At 37.3% G+C, this 17,762-nt stretch overlaps 2 protein-coding genes across 4 annotated transcripts in view; one reads left to right on the top strand and one right to left on the bottom strand.

Moving 5' to 3' along the window:
* coq8aa (coenzyme Q8A, genome duplicate a) overlaps positions 1 to 17,762 on the bottom strand; it is a 36,190-nt gene that overhangs the window by 8,665 nt on the left and 9,763 nt on the right. For all 3 annotated transcript variants that reach the window (XM_004542027.4, XM_004542029.6, XM_004542028.6), the window contains exons 7-8: positions 17,242 to 17,316; positions 15,303 to 15,431 (exon numbers count right to left, since the gene is read on the bottom strand). In XM_004542027.4, the coding sequence (XP_004542084.1) occupies positions 15,303 to 15,431; positions 17,242 to 17,316 (204 nt within the window). The remainder of the gene's footprint in view (positions 1 to 15,302; positions 15,432 to 17,241; positions 17,317 to 17,762) is intronic.
* The window catches only part of stum (stum, mechanosensory transduction mediator homolog), a 57,210-nt gene that overhangs the window by 31,812 nt on the left and 7,636 nt on the right, over positions 1 to 17,762 (top strand). The window lies entirely within an intron of this gene.

Genomic DNA, 17,762 nt, shown 5'->3' with positions numbered 1-17,762 from the left:
GGCAGCTCTCTCCCTCTGTGTGTGTGTGTGTGTGTGTGTGTGTGTGTGTGTGTGTGTGTGTGTGTGTGTGTGTGTGTGTGTGTTTAGTGGGAGAGAGAGGACCCTGCCCTTATTTGACAGCATGTCATTGTAGGATTTAAATTGAACATAGTTAGACTGGTTGACTGGATTAGAGCCTGTGTTTGTGTGTCCCTCTGTGCATTTGTGTTTCAATAAGTTATTACTATTCTGCTAAATCATAGTATTTCTGGTACTTTTCGGTACTTGTGCTAAATACAGTATTTCTGCTAAATCATACTATTTCTGCTTTTCATAGGATTTATGCCTAATATAGTATTTCTGCTAAATTATAGTATTTCTGCTATTTTATAGGATTTGTGCCTAACATAGTATTTCTGCTAAATTATAGTATTTCTGCTTTTTATAGGATTTGTGCCTAACATAGTATTTCTGCTAAATTATAGTATTTCTGCTTTTTATACTATTTGTTCTAAATTATAGTATTTCTGCTTTTTATAGGATTTGTGCTTAATATAGTATTTCTGCTAAATTATAGTTTTTCTTCTTTTTATAGTATTTGTGCTAAAACATAGTATTTCTACTAAATGCAGTATTTATGCTTAATAATAGTATTTCTATATATTTCTGCCAGGTCCCCAGGCAGCCAATCCTCTGTGAGGACTGAGACATTCAAATTTTCAAATCAGGGCCTGCACAGTTTCCCAGCCAATCAAATAAGTGTCCTGAGGCATTCAAATTTGCATATTGGGGCCTTCGTGGCTTCTAAGCCAGCCAATCATATCTGAGGGCTGAGGAATTCAAATCCACAAATCAGGGCCTGCACGGCTTCCCAGCCAGCCAATCACATATGTGGTCTCAGGCATTCAAATTTGCATATTGGGGAATTCGTGGCTTCTAAGTCAACAAGTCATCCATGTCATATATCTCTAAAAATTCATATTTTAATATTAAATTGTCAACACTTGAAGATTCCCCCATCTCTTCTGAACAAAACGGTGTAAGAATGACCGTTCTAGCCCCTACGGTTAGGAAATTACGGTCATTTGTTTGAGGGGAGTCGTCACTATGAGAAATAGACTGCAAAAATCCTGTGTCTCTCTGTGCTGCTGCGTGTGTAAACAGATGCACCTGTTTTGGTGGGGAAAAGTGCACAGCCTCTCTGACTGGTGGATTCAAATTCACCAGCTCCCAGGCTGACCTAGAAACTTACTTCTCTCTCCCTGTGTGTGTGTGTGTGTGTGTGTGTGTGTGTGTGTGTGTGTGTGTGTGTGTGTGTGTGTGTGTGTGACAGAGAGAGAGAGAGAGAGAGAGAAAGGCTTTTAATGGGATGATCTCATTCTAAGATTTAAATTCAATATATTTAGACTGGTTGACTGAATTGGATCTTGTGTGTGGGTCTCTCTGTGCATGTGTGTTTCCTCATGTGTACATATTTGTGATTGTGTGGCTGTAATACATTTTTTTGCAGATTTTTGTCATTTAACAAGTATATTTGAGGGACCCTCAGCATGTTCAGCATTTTTTCAGCTGTCCATTTTGCTTTTCCAATTTTTCTGTTTAACTTATTACTATTGTGCTAAATCATACTGTTTCTGCTATTTTATAAGATTTGTGCTTAATATACTATTTCTGCTTTTATAGGATTTGTGCTTAATATAGTATTTCTGCTAAATGTAGTATTTATGCTTAATCATACTATTTCTGCTTTTCATAGTATTTGTGCTTAATATAGTATTTCTGCTAAATTTAGTATTTCTGATTAATTATAGTTTTTCTACTAAATCATAGTACAGTATTTCTGCTTTTTATGGGATTTGTGCTAAAACAAAGTATTTCTACTAAATGTAGTATTTGTGCTTAATCATACCATTTCTGCTTTTTATAGGATTTGTGCTTAATATAGTATTTCTGCTAAATTATAGTATTTCTGCCAAATTATAATATTTGTGCTAAAACATAGTCTCAATTTAAAATTACAATATTCATAGTTCATCACAGTGTCTCTGGTAAATCACAATATTTCTGCTCTGTTGTACTATTTTTCTAAATCATAGTGTTTCTGTAATGTTTAAGTATTTTTGGCTAAATATATTCTTTCTGTTATCTTATACTATTTCTCCTAAATTCTTGTATTTTTGAGAAGTTATCATGTTTCTGGTAAGTTACAATATTTCTGCTAAATTCTGCTATGCTATTGTATTTCTGCCAAGTATTATGTTTCCTCTAAGATATTGCAGTTCTGCTAAGTTATTCCATTTTAGCAAACTTCTTTTGCTTCTGCAAAGTTTTTACAATTTCTGCAACTTTTCAGCTTTTTCAGCTAGGTTTTGCATACAGCTTCAGCTTTAAGCATCCACACTGCATTTTCGCAGGAAATGCAAATTTTTCTAGTTATTGTGTGGATGCTTTAAGCATCCACACTATTGAGTTCCTGTTTCTCTTTATTCTTTATTATTATTATTCTAGTTGCTTCCGTACACTTTTTGGCACTTAACTACTTCCACAATTTTCAGCCGATTTTCACCGTTCAAATTTTAAACTATTCTGCTATTTCTGCTAATTTACGCTACGATTTTTGCTATTTTTAACTATTATACTTTTTAAAATATTAAGCTTTTTTCCTTTAATTTGTCCCATTGAAATGAATGGGAAACTTCTGCAATTCTGCTAAAATTTGCTTGTTTTTGAAACTTAACTACTTCCTCATATTTTCACCTAGAACAACCATTCAAACTTTAAAATGTTCACAAATTATTGGGCTATTCAGGTATGATTCAGCTTTTTCAAATGTTTTACTGTTTTACTTTTATGCCTCTTAAAGTTTTGAGTTGCAAAATTGTGATTTTTCACAAAATACATGCGTTGTTATGGTTGCTATGCTCTTGGCTTCCAGTGTGCCACTGAAGGTTTTGCAATTTTCACTTCATGTCCGAACAACTTCTTGCTACTTGCTCAATTTTCACTCAACTTCCACAAATTATACATCAAAACGTAGGTATTTTTGCTGGCTTTCAGAAAATGTCACTATCATTGTTGTGGGATTCATAGAATTTTTGCAAATCTCCTCAGACCAACACAAGGTCTCAAAACTCTCCATATAAAGTCAATGGAGAGCTTGTTCAAAATCATCGCTGGATTTTTGTAATGAGGGGCATATTCGAATCGTCATATCTCCTTAACGAAGCGACTTTAAGACATGAGGCTTGTCCCCGAATATCTTCAGACACCCCTGACGCTCACAATTCAAGAATTTCTTTCTCACCTATTACCGTTCTGAAATGAGTTGGACTTGTTTGAGGGTAGGAAATTCGTCCTTCGCTCAGATTTCTTCAGATTTAAAACTGTGGAAATGAACCACTTTTTTCTCTCGTCATAATTTTTTTTTGGATTTCCACAGAGACCTGAAAATTTCCATGACTGTTCACCAAAGCCTGCTGTCTCTTACGGTGAAAGAATGATATCGATACTCCAAATAGATTTCGAGTTACAAAGCGTTGTTTGAGGGCAAGTCAAGGCAGTTTTTGCTTCGCTCTACTCAGTTATGGTGCATTACAAGTCAAATATCTTTAATAATTCATATTTTAATGATAAATTGTAAACACTGGAAGATTCCCCCATCTCTTCTGAACAAAACGGTGTAAGAATGACCGCTCTAGCCCCTACGGTTTGGGAATTATGGTCATTTGTTTGAGGGGAGTCCTCACTATGAGAAATAGGCTGCAATAATCCTGTGCCTCTCTGTGCTGCGTGTGTAAAAAGAGGCACATGTTTTGGCGGGAAAAAGTACACAGGCTCTCTGATTGGTGGATTCAAATTCAGCAGCTCCCAGGCTGACCTAGAAACTTACTTCTCTCTCCCTGTGCATTTTTTTGCTGATTTTTTCATTTAACAAGTATATTTGAGGGACCCTCAGCATGTTCAGCATTTTTTCAGCTGTCCATTTTGCTTTTCCAATTTTTCTGTTTAACTGATTACTATTGTGCTAAATCATACTATTTCTGCTATTTTATAAGATTTGTGCCTAATATAGTATTTCTGCTAAATTACAGTATTTCTGCTTTTTATACTATTTGTGCTAAAACATAGTATTTCTACTAAATGTAGTATTTATGCTTAATCATACTATTTCTGCTTTTTATGGGATTTGTGCCTAATATAGTATTTCTGCTTTTTATAGGATTTTTGCTCAAACATAATATTTCTACTAAATGTAGTGTTTATGCTTAATCATCCTATTTCTGCTTTTTATAGGATTTGTGCTTAATATAGTATTTCTGCTAAATTATAGTATTTCTGCTTTTTATAGTATTTGTGCTAAAACATAGTATTTCTACTAAATGTAGTATTTATGCTTAATCATAGTATTTCTATATATTTCTATATATTTCTGCCAGGTCCCCAGGCAGCCAATCCTCTGTGAGGACTTAGACATTCAAATTTTCAAATCAGGGCCTGCACGGTTTCCCAGCCAATCATATATGTGTCCTGAGGCATTCAAATTTGCATATTGGGGCCTTCATGGCTTCTAAGCCAGCCAATCATATCTGAGGGCTGAGGAATTCAAATCCACAAATCAGGGCCTGCACAGCTTCCCAGCCAGCCAATCATGTATGTGGGCTCCAGGTATTCAAATTTGCATATTGGGGAATTCGTGGCTTCTAAGTCAACAAGTCATCCATGTCATATATCTCTAAAAATTCATATTTTAATGATAAATTGTCAACACTTGAAGATTCCCCCATCTCTTCTGAACAAAACGGTGTAAGAATGACCGCTCTAGCCCCTATGGTTAGGAAATTATGGTCATTTGTTTGAGGGGAATCCTCACTATGTGAAATAAACTGAAAGAAGCAGGTCTATGTCTCTGTGCTGCGTGTGTAAAAAGATGCACCTGTTTTGGCGGGAAAACGTAAACAGCCTCTCTGATTGGTGGATTCAAATTCAGCAGCTCCCAGGCTGACCTAGAAACTTAGTCCTCTCTCCCTGTGTGTGTGTGTGTGTGTGTGTGTGTGTGTGTGTGTGTGTGTGTGTGTGTGTGTTTAGTGGGAGAGAGAGGACCTTGCCCTTATTTGGCAGCATGTCATTGTAGGATTTAAATTGAACATAGTTAGACTGGTTGACTGGATTAGAGCCTGTGTTTGTGTGTCCCTCTGTGCATTTGTGTTTCAATAAGTTATTACTATTCTGCTAAATCATAGTATTTCTGGTACTTTTCGGTACTTGTGCTAAATACAGTATTTCTGCTAAATCATACTATTTCTGCTTTTCAAAGGATTTATGCCTAATATAGTATTTCTGCTAAATTATAGTATTTCTGCTTTTTATAGGATTTGTGCCTAACATAGTATTTCTGCTAAATTATAGTATTTCTGCTTTTTATAGGATTTGTGCCTAACATAGTATTTCTGCTAAATTATAGTATTTCTGCTTTTTATACTATTTGTTCTAAATTATAGTATTTCTGCTTTTTATAGGATTTGTGCTTAATATAGTATTTCTGCTAAATTATAGTTTTTCTTCTTTTTATAGTATTTGTGCTAAAACATAGTATTTCTACTAAATGTAGTATTTATGCTTAATAATAGTATTTCTATATATTTCTGCCAGGTCCCCAGGCAGCCAATCCTCTGTGAGGACTGAGACATTCAAATTTTCAAATCAGGGCCTGCACAGTTTCCCAGCCAATCAAATAAGTGTCCTGAGGCATTCAAATTTGCATATTGGGGCCTTCGTGGCTTCTAAGCCAGCCAATCATATCTGAGGGCTGAGGAATTCAAATCCACAAATCAGGGCCTGCACGGCTTCCCAGCCAGCCAATCACATATGTGGTCTCAGGCATTCAAATTTGCATATTGGGGAATTCGTGGCTTCTAAGTCAACAAGTCATCCATGTCATATATCTCTAAAAATTCATATTTTAATGATAAATTGTCAACACTTGAAGATTCCCCCATCTCTTCTGAACAAAACGGTGTAAGAATGACCGCTCTAGCCCCTATGGTTAGGAAATTATGGTCATTTGTTTGAGGGGAATCCTCACTATGTGAAATAAACTGAAAGAAGCAGGTCTATGTCTCTGTGCTGCGTGTGTAAAAAGATGCACCTGTTTTGGCGGGAAAACGTAAACAGCCTCTCTGATTGGTGGATTCAAATTCAGCAGCTCCCAGGCTGACCTAGAAACTTAGTCCTCTCTCCCTGTGTGTGTGTGTGTGTGTGTGTGTGTGTGTGTGTGTGTGTGTGTGTGTGTGTTTAGTGGGAGAGAGAGGACCTTGCCCTTATTTGGCAGCATGTCATTGTAGGATTTAAATTGAACATAGTTAGACTGGTTGACTGGATTAGAGCCTGTGTTTGTGTGTCCCTCTGTGCATTTGTGTTTCAATAAGTTATTACTATTCTGCTAAATCATAGTATTTCTGGTACTTTTCGGTACTTGTGCTAAATACAGTATTTCTGCTAAATCATACTATTTCTGCTTTTCAAAGGATTTATGCCTAATATAGTATTTCTGCTAAATTATAGTATTTCTGCTTTTTATAGGATTTGTGCCTAACATAGTATTTCTGCTAAATTATAGTATTTCTGCTTTTTATAGGATTTGTGCCTAACATAGTATTTCTGCTAAATTATAGTATTTCTGCTTTTTATACTATTTGTTCTAAATTATAGTATTTCTGCTTTTTATAGGATTTGTGCTTAATATAGTATTTCTGCTAAATTATAGTTTTTCTTCTTTTTATAGTATTTGTGCTAAAACATAGTATTTCTACTAAATGTAGTATTTATGCTTAATAATAGTATTTCTATATATTTCTGCCAGGTCCCCAGGCAGCCAATCCTCTGTGAGGACTGAGACATTCAAATTTTCAAATCAGGGCCTGCACAGTTTCCCAGCCAATCAAATAAGTGTCCTGAGGCATTCAAATTTGCATATTGGGGCCTTCGTGGCTTCTAAGCCAGCCAATCATATCTGAGGGCTGAGGAATTCAAATCCACAAATCAGGGCCTGCACGGCTTCCCAGCCAGCCAATCACATATGTGGTCTCAGGCATTCAAATTTGCATATTGGGGAATTCGTGGCTTCTAAGTCAACAAGTCATCCATGTCATATATCTCTAAAAATTCATATTTTAATATTAAATTGTCAACACTTGAAGATTCCCCCATCTCTTCTGAACAAAACGGTGTAAGAATGACCGTTCTAGCCCATACGGTTAGGAAATTACGGTCATTTGTTTGAGGGGAGTCGTCACTATGAGAAATAGACTGCAAAAATCCTGTGTCTCTCTGTGCTGCTGCGTGTGTAAACAGATGCACCTGTTTTGGTGGGGAAAAGTGCACAGCCTCTCTGATTGGTGGATTCAAATTCACCAGCTCCCAGGCTGACCTAGAAACTTACTTCTCTCTCCCTGTGTGTGTGCATGTGTGTGTGTGTGTGTGTGTGTGTGTGTGTGTGTGTGTGTGTGTGTGTGTGTGTGTGACAGAGAGAGAGAGAGAGAGAAAGCCTTTTAATGGGATGATCCCATTGTAAGATTCAAATTCAATATATTTAGACTGGTTGACTGAATTGGATCTTGTGTGTGTGTCTCTCTGTGCATGTGTGTTTCCTCATGTGTACATATTTGTAATTGTGTGGCTGTCATAAATTTTTTTGCTGATTTTTGTCATTTAACAAGTATATTTGAGGGAACCTCAGCATGTTCAGCATTTTTTCAGCTGTCCATTTTGCTTTTCCAATTTTTCTGTTTAACTTATTACTATTGTGCTAAATCACACTATTTCTGCTATTTTATAAGATTTGTGCTTAATATACTATTTCTGCTTTTATAGGATTTGTGCTTAATATAGTATTTCTGCTTTTTATAAGATTTGTGCTTAATATAGTATTTCTGCTAAATGTAGTATTTATGCTTAATCATACTATTTCTGCTTTTCATAGGATTTGTGCTTAATATAGTATTTCTGCTAAATTTAGTATTTCTGATTAATTATAGTCTTTCTACTAAATCATAGTACAGTATTTCTGCTTTTTATGGGATTTGTGCTAAAACAAAGTATTTCTACTAAATGTAGTATTTATGCTTAATCATACCATTTCTGCTTTTTATAGGATTTGTGCTTAATATAGTATTTCTGCTAAATTATAGTATTTCTGCCAAATTATAATATTTGTGCTAAAACATGGTCTTAATTTAAAATTACAATATTCATAGTTCATCACAGTGTCTCTGGTAAATCACAATATTTCTGCTCTGTTGTACTATTTTTCTAAATCATAGTGTTTCTGTAATGTTTAAGTATTTTTGGCTAAATATATTCTTTCTGTTATCTTATACTATTTCTCCTAAATTCTTGTATTTTTGAGAAGTTATCATGTTTCTGGTAAGTTACAATATTTCTGCTAAATTCTGCTATGCTATTGTATTTCTGCCAAGTATTATGTTTCCTCTAAGATATTGCAGTTCTGCTAAGTTATTCCATTTTAGCAAACTTCTTTTGCTTCTGCAAAGTTTTTACAATTTCTGCAACTTTTCAGCTTTTTCAGCTACTTTTTGCATACAGCTTCAGCTTTAAGCATCCACACTGCATTTTCGCAGGAAATGCAAATTTTTCTAGTTATTATTATTCTAGTTGCTTCCGTACACTTTTTGGCACTTAACTACTTCCACAATTTTCAGCCGATTTTCACCGTTCAAATTTTAAACTATTCTGCTATTTCTGGTAATTTACGCTACGATTTTTGCTATTTTTAACTATTATACTTTTTAAAATATTAAGCTTTTTTCCTTTAATTTGTCCCATTGAAATGAATGGGAAACTTCTGCAATTCTGCTAAAATTTGCTTGTTTTTGAAACTTAACTACTTCCTCATATTTTCACCTAGAACAACCATTCAAACTTTAAAATGTTCACAAATTATTGGGCTATTCAGGTATGATTCAGCTTTTTCAAATGTTTTACTGTTTTACTTTTATGCCTCTTAAAGTTTTGAGTTGCAAAATTGTGATTTTTCACAAAATACATGCGTTGTTATGGTTGCTATGCTCTTGGCTTCCAGTGTGCCACTGAAGGTTTTGCAATTTTCACTTCATGTCCGAACAACTTCTTGCTACTTGCTCAATTTTCACTCAACTTCCACAAATTATACATCAAAACGTAGGTATTTTTGCTGGCTTTCAGAAAATGTCACTATCATTGTTGTGGGATTTATAGAATTTTTGCAAATCTCCTCAGACCAACACAAGGTCTCAAAACTCTCCATATAAAGTCAATGGAGAGCTTGTTCAAAATCATCGCTGGATTTCTGTAATGAGAGGCATATTCGAATCGTCATATCTCCTTAACGAAGCGACTTTAAGACATGAGGCTTGTCCCCGAATATCTTCAGACACCCCTGACGCTCACAATTCAAGAATTTCTTTCTCACCTATTACCGTTCTGAAATGAGTTGGACTTGTTTGAGGGTAGGAAATTCGTCCTTCGCTCAGATTTCTTCAGATTTAAAACTCTGGAAATGAACCACTTTTTTCTCTCGTCATAACTTTTTTTTGGATTTCCACAGAGACCTGAAAATTTCCATGACTGTTCACCAAAGCCTGCTGTCTCTTACGGTGAAAGAATGATATCGATACTCCAAATAGATTTCGAGTTACAAAGCGTTGTTTGAGGGCAAGTCAAGGCAGTTTTTGCTTCGCTCTGCTCAGTTATGGTGCATTAGAAGTCTAATATCTTTAATAATTCATATTTTAATGATAAATTGTTAACACTGGAAGATTCCCCCATCTCTTCTGAACAAAACGGTGTAAGAATGACCGCTCTAGCCCCTACGGTTAGGAAATTATGGTCATTTGTTTGAGGGGAGTCCTCACTATGAGAAATAGGCTGCAATAATCCTGTGCCTCTCTGTCCTGCGTGTGTAAAAAGATGCACCTGTTTTGGCGGGAAAACGTAAACAGCCACTCTGATTGGTGGATTTAAATTCGGCAGCTCTCTCCCTCTGTGTCTGTCTGTGTGTGTGTGTGTGTGTGTGTGTGTGTGTGTGTGTGTGTGTGTGTGTGTGTGTGTGTGTGTGTGTGTTTAGTGGGAGAGAGAGGACCCTGCCCTTATTTGGCAGCATGTCATTGTAGGATTTAAATTGAATATAGTTAGACTGGTTGACTGGATTAGAACCTGTGTTTGTGTGTCCATCTGTGCATTTGTGTTTCAATATGCCTCCATATTTGTAATTTTGTAAGTTATTACTATTCTGCTAAATGATACTATTTCTGCTTTTCATAAGATTTGTGCCTAATATAGTATTTCTGCTAAATTATAGTATTTATTATTTTTATAGGATTTGTGCCAAACATAGTATTTCTGCTAAATTATAGTATTTCTGCTTTTTATACTATTTGTGCCTAATATAGTATTTCTGCTTTTTATAGGATTTGTGCCTAATATAGTATTTCTGCTTTTTATAGGATTTGTACCTAATATAGTATTTCTGCTTTTTATAGGATTTGTGCTTAATATAGTATTTCTGCTAAATTATAGTATTTCTGCTTTTTATAGTATTTGTGCTAAAACATAGTATTTCTACTAAATGTAGTATTTATGCTTAATCATAGTATTTCTATATATTTCTATATATTTCTGCCAGGTCCCCAGGCAGCCAATCCTCTGTGAGGACTTAGACATTCAAATTTTCAAATCAGGGCCTGCATGGTTTCCCAGCCAATCATATATGTGTCCTGAGGCATTCAAATTTGCATATTGGGGCCTTCATGGCTTCTAAGCCAGCCAATCATATCTGAGGGCTGAGGAATTCAAATCCACAAATCAGGGCCTGCACAGCTTCCCAGCCAGCCAATCATGTATGTGGGCTCCAGGTATTCAAATTTGCATATTGGGGAATTCGTGGCTTCTAAGTCAACAAGTCATCCATGTCATATATCTCTAAAAATTCATATTTTAATGATAAATTGTCAACACTTGAAGATTCCCCCATCTCTTCTGAACAAAACGGTGTAAGAATGACCGCTCTAGCCCCTATGGTTAGGAAATTATGGTCATTTGTTTGAGGGGAATCCTCACTATGTGAAATAAACTGAAAGAAGCAGGTCTATGTCTCTGTGCTGCGTGTGTAAAAAGATGCACCTGTTTTGGCGGGAAAACGTAAACAGCCTCTCTGATTGGTGGATTCAAATTCAGCAGCTCCCAGGCTGACCTAGAAACTTAGTCCTCTCTCCCTGTGTGTGTGTGTGTGTGTGTGTGTGTGTGTGTGTGTGTGTGTGTGTGTGTGTGTGTGTGTGTGTGTGTTTAGTGGGAGAGAGAGGACCCTGCCCTTATTTGGCAGCATGTCATTGTAGGATTTAAATTGAACATAGTTAGACTGGTTGACTGGATTAGAGCCTGTGTTTGTGTGTCCCTCTGTGCATTTGTGTTTCAATAAGTTATTACTATTCTGCTAAATCATAGTATTTCTGGTACTTTTCGGTACTTGTGCTAAATACAGTATTTCTGCTAAATCATAATATTTCTGCTTTTCATAGGATTTATGCCTAATATAGTATTTCTGCTAAATTATAGTATTTCTGCTTTTTATAGGATTTGTGCCTAACATAGTATTTCTGCTAAATTATAGTATTTCTGCTTTTTATAGGATTTGTGCTTAACATAGTATTTCTGCTAAATTATAGTATTTCTGCTTTTTATACTATTTGTTCTAAATTATAGTATTTCTGCTTTTTATAGGATTTGTGCTTAATATAGTATTTCTGCTAAATTATAGTTTTTCTTCTTTTTATAATATTTGTGCTAAAACATAGTATTTCTACTAAATGTAGTATTTATGCTTAATAATAGTATTTCTATATATTTCTGCCAGGTCCCCAGGCAGCCAATCCTCTGTGAGGACTGAGACATTCAAATTTTCAAATCAGGGCCTGCACAGTTTCCCAGCCAATCAAATAAGTGTCCTGAGGCATTCAAATTTGCATATTGGGGCCTTCGTGGCTTCTAAGCCAGCCAATCATATCTGAGGGCTGAGGAATTCAAACCCACAAATCAGGGCCTGCACGGCTTCCCAGCCAGCCAATCACATATGTGGTCTCAGGCATTCAAATTTGCATATTGGGGAATTCGTGGCTTCTAAGTCAACAAGTTATCCATGTCATATATCTCTAAAAATTCATATTTTAATATTAAATTGTCAACACTTGAAGATTCCCCCATCTCTTCTGAACAAAACGGTGTAAGAATGACCGTTCTAGCCCCTACGGTTAGGAAATTACGGTCATTTGTTTGAGGGGAGTCGTCACTATGAGAAATAGACTGCAAAAATCCTGTGCCTCTCTGTGCTGCTGTGTGTGTAAACAGATGCACCTGTTTTGGTGGGGAAAAGTGCACAGCCTCTCTGATTGGTGGATTCAAATTCACCAGCTCCCAGGATGACCTAGAAACTTACTTCTCTCTCCCTGTGTGTGTGTGTGTGTGTGTGTGTGTGTGTGTGTGTGTGTGTGTGTGTGTGTGTGTGTGTCTGTGTGACAGAGAGAGAGAGAGAGAGAGAGAGAGAGAGAGAGAGAGAAAGGCTTTTAATGGGATGATCTCATTCTAAGATTTAAATTCAATATATTTAGACTGGTTGACTGAATTGGATCTTGTGTGTGGGTCTCTCTGTGCATGTGTGTTTCCTCATGTGTACATATTTGTGATTGTGTGGCTGTAATAAATTTTTTTGCAGATTTTTGTCATTTAACAAGTATATTTGAGGGACCCTCAGCATGTTCAGCATATTTTCAGCTGTCCATTTTGCTTTTCCAATTTTTCTGTTTAACTTATTACTATTGTGCTAAATCATACTATTTCTGCTATTTTATAAGATTTGTGCTTAATATACTATTTCTGCTTTTATAGGATTTGTGCTTAATATAGTATTTCTGCTAAATGTAGTATTTATGTGAAGAAGAAGTTATTATTATTATTATTATTATTATTATTATTATTATTATTATCATCATCATTTCCATTTCAGCTTTTTACATTTTCTGTGAAAAGAGCAGAGAGATTGTCTGTGTCCACCCACAGAATATTACATTAACCCCTGACCCAGCCACACTTCGAAACTGCAGTTTGTCACCACTTGAGAGACATGGTAACACTGCTCAACAGGTCTCAGCACAGTGGACTGACCTGGTCTTTTTTGAAGCCGCTGCCTTCCTCTCTCCTGCTACCGTCTTCATGGCTTATTATATTTACTGCACTGCACTGTTCAGGCAAAGATGGCACGAATACCAAAGGAAAAGGTCACCAAATCAAGGTTGGGCAGAGGTAGCAACAGAGCTAAACAAAGCTGTGATGACGGGTTTACTGCTGTTACCTGACACGGCTTCATTAACTCACTGGTTGTGTTGTTTACTGCCGCTGGCCTCGCTCTCGGATTATCTGTTTGTGTACAAGCACTGACCTGGGGCCCGTTCTTCGTACGTCGCTTACTACATCCAAGATCAAATGACACATCCAAGATCAAATCATCGCGCTAACTCTGAGCTCGCTATTCCGGTTCCCCGAACACACCTGTTGTTGACGATTAGTATAGCTGGATGAAGTAATGTGAGATCACTGGGTGGCCCAACAGGGGCTACGCATCGATAGTAGAAACATTGATCGGCAACCCTTTGATTGGTCGGCGAAAATGTCGAAGGAGCGCGCTCGGTATTCTTCGGCAGCAGAGCAAGAACTCTTGAGTGAGGGATTTTAGGAGTTTCAGAGTCTAATTAAAACGCAAGGGAACACTGCAAAGGCTGCAAAAGCAAGGAGAGAGGGCTGGCAGAAAGTTGCTGACAAATTAAACTCGTAAGTAATTTAATAATAACAATAATAATGGAGTGGATCTATATAGCGCTCTTCAAGGCACCCAAAGCGTTTTACAATGCCACTATTCAGTCACTCTCACATTCACACACTGGTAGCTGTCACAGCTGCCCTGGGACAGAAGCCAGGCTGCCATATCGCGCCATCGGCCCCTCTGGCCAACACCAGTAGGTGGTAGGGTAGATTTATCATATCACACTATATTATCCAATATTATATTACATTATATTATATTACATTATGTTATATTATATCCCCTTTCACATTAGAGCCACAACAGGACCCACTAGAACATGGGAACAAGTAAAAGTGAAATATAAGAATATTCTACAGAATGGTAATATTGATCACTTATATTGCTTTTCGTCTCTTGGACAGAGACCCTGAAATAATCTGTTTGTTTGTTTATAACAGCAACCAAGAAAAGGGGCAGCGCAAAAAAAGACAGGTGGTGGTCCTGCACCCCCTCGTCAACAAGTTGGTTAAGTGAATAATACCCTCACGGGAAAATCGATATCTCTCTATGAGCACACTGTCGCGCTGAGCTAAAGGATCCTGTCTGTCCCGCAATATACGCTGAATTCTGAGGACTCTCCTTATCAATCTTGCACCTTCCGCAATGGGTGGCTCGCGTATACGGACAGGACATGGCTGCAACAGGCTTCCCAAATCCACCTTCGCTTTTATAGCCGTGGTCTCCCATCTTGATTACACGAAGTAAATTGCAATTACTACTCTGAAATATGAATTACATCTGTAATAATCACATACATGTAATAGAATGTTAATAGTACATTTCCCTTTTTTAGGAAATGACCTGTATGTATCTGTGTGACATCAATAAAAGGATCAAGTGCTGCATTATCTTTAGTTACATTGATGTTATTTATTTATGGTACAACAGTGGTAAAATATCGCTGTTGCTTTCGTATACATGAAGCGGAAATACCTGAGTGGCCGCGATCTAATCCTGTTTACATAAAGTAAACCTGCTCCCGAGCAGGTTTACGCTTACGGCTCTGTTGCTATGACAGCAAGTCCCGGATGGGCTTCGAAGAACCGAACGATCCAGGATCACGCGAAATCGTCAACAGTCAAATCCGGCTAACTTACTTAGCGAGGTACGAAGAACGGGCCCCTAAATGCAGGTTAGAGCCAACACAGAGCCGCAGTATAAAGACGGCAAAAAAAACTAAACAAAAACAAACAAGCTCACCAAAAAGTCCTCTGTCCCAACTCTTAGTCAGTTTACAAGTTCTCAGCTACTACAGCACACGGTCAAGCTAACCTGCACCACAATAATCAGCCTGAAAACTGTGATTTTATAGAGAGTGTTTCCCTTCACATAATCCAGGGCAAGGAATGCTTTTTATTCACCAGCAGAAAACTTTAAAAAAAATCTAAATTTCAATGCGACTATGTCCGTCTCTCACCTTGAATGCTGAGCATCTGTCCCAACTTTAATGCAGCTCCTCTGACTTTGCACAGAGTTCTGACAATGCGCTCAGCGTTGGCCTCGGACAGGAAAGGGCTCGAGTCCAGAACTGCTTTCCTGTTTTCACCTGAAGACAAAAAGAAGTATTACATTTGCATGTAGTGCATTTTGTTATGCATGTTAAGTGTTTTATCCAATCAGCAGGCCAATAAACAATAACTGTAAAAATCATACTTACTTTTCTTAATTGTGATTACATAAAACGTTTCACAGATTTCATTAAGTATTTGTATGTATTTGCTTTTTTCCATACAGACAGATTTTGCACCTGAAGTGCTTGTTTGGTCATGTGACACATATTTTGAATTGAAACTTATCCCCACATAGTTGTCTGATCTCCTCTGCTATTTTTTTTTAGCCTTTGAACATTTTTATTGAGGCTTATTTTGATAACTTGATTGATAATCTGCTCCAGAAAGATTAAAAAATTTGCACTGACCATTAAAATACACAGTGTAACAAATGTAGGCCGTGCAGAAACTAAACATCAACAAAAGTGGCCACCGTGATAGTAGTCGTAAGGTCGTCGTGCCCAATTAAACTGTCAATTCTACAAATATATATGATTGTGGGATTTGTATACGCCATACAGATGTGGGCACTCACATTTATATGAAGTAGGCAATGTTTCTGCAAAGTTTTGTCAAGACTGGTCTGTGGTCTTGTGTGCACAGTCAGGTTCACAAGCTCTTGTGTCACATTTACTGTTTTTCTTCTATGCAGCAACACAATTACTTTAAAATAAGGCAACAAGGATTTGACTGAAGGACAAACGTTTTAATTCAAGGATTTAAGAGAAATATTTCGTGCAACATTTAGGAATTATGGACAATTTTTAGAGAGTCCTTACATTTAAGCCTACCCCGTATTTGCAATGTGCAGGACTACTGTTGTGTATTTGTGACTTACTATATAAGCTATATGCAGAACACTGGCAGTGCGTAAAAACAAAAAACTAAAAAAGAAGAGTTGAGCAGTCCTGCTAGTGATGCATGTGACTAGCCTTATTAAGATAGTCATCCTTAGCATGAATGCCTATCTTGCTTTTCCAGCTTTACTGCTAGAACATGCATATCTTGGGAGTGATGTTACTCGCAGCTCCAGTATCCGACTTCTGTGGTAAATGGGACGCAGCGCTGTGGATCTGACTGTACCAATGTGTGAGGGGTGTGACTGTGTACGTGTGTCAGTAGGTCATCAGGTAGTACGCTCTGGTACATCTGAAGCTGCCTTCAGAGGCTTTAATGAAGATTACACACACACACACACACACACACACACACACACACACACACACACACACACACACACACACACACACACACACACACACACACACACACACACACACACACACACACACACACACGTTCAGTGTGTGCCTGGGATTAAAGCGCACACAAAAATAAATAGCAACAAACAGATGCATAAATGCCACAGATTTACGCCTGTACGCTCTGTTTCAGCTTAGCCTGTGTTTCAGGATTAGCAGGTTGACGAAGCAGAGCAGGGACATCTGTTTAGGGGGCAGGCTGTAAGGGAGATGGCCTAATTGAAGTGTGCAACATGTAATAACATGCAAGAGGGATTGGTGCTGAGGGCAATTCATAGGAATGCTGCTGCAAAATCTCTGCATGTTGTTACCATAAACCAAAAACAAACGCACCGTGAGGAGTCCTCACCACAACATTACTAAGATTTTTTTCTGTGTATACTACTGTTAAGAACAAGTGTCATGTAAAAAATGAATAAATATGCCAGTGTTTTAAAAGCAAACGGTGAGGTTTTCATCCATTTCTTAGCTGTAACGTGTAAATCCCGCTCACTGCTCGAGCCACTTAGGCGTGTGTGTGCGTGTACGCATTTCTGAGTGTTACCTTCTGCGCCGTTTTGTCTGATGCTCTTCTTGGCGAATTCTGCTAGAGCTCCAATACCCAAACCTACAGCCAGACCTGGTGCAAACACACAGAAAAACCAAAACACATACCAATGTATTACAACAACAAAGACCAATGCGTTTTCATCATTAACACACAAATACAACACATTTTAAAGCACTGAATGCGTCATCTGATGATGTTCTGCTGTTTTTTTTTTTAATTGATGAAAAGAACAAAACAAAGCTCACATCTACACTGACAGTAAAACACAAATCATGCAGCGTATGTATAAAAAAAAAATCCTTTTAGTAAATCAGAGTATGGACAGGCTGCGGCTTTAACGGGACCCTCACCTCTGCTCTGTCATGAGTGTAAATAACCTGACTAAACGAGGCCATCTGTTGCAACTGCTATCACTCCTATCAAAATAAAACATATGCAACAGAAAATATGACAAAAATAGAAAGCAAACAAAGCCTTTGATCGTGTCAGTATTTGGCAATGGCTGCAGTAGTAAC

Source organism: Maylandia zebra, linkage group LG15, assembly GCF_041146795.1.
Source record: "Maylandia zebra isolate NMK-2024a linkage group LG15, Mzebra_GT3a, whole genome shotgun sequence".
Classification (NCBI taxonomy): Eukaryota; Metazoa; Chordata; class Actinopteri; order Cichliformes; family Cichlidae; genus Maylandia; species Maylandia zebra.
Note: the sequence above shows the minus strand (reverse complement) of the source record. Positions and strands in the feature narration are given on the sequence as shown.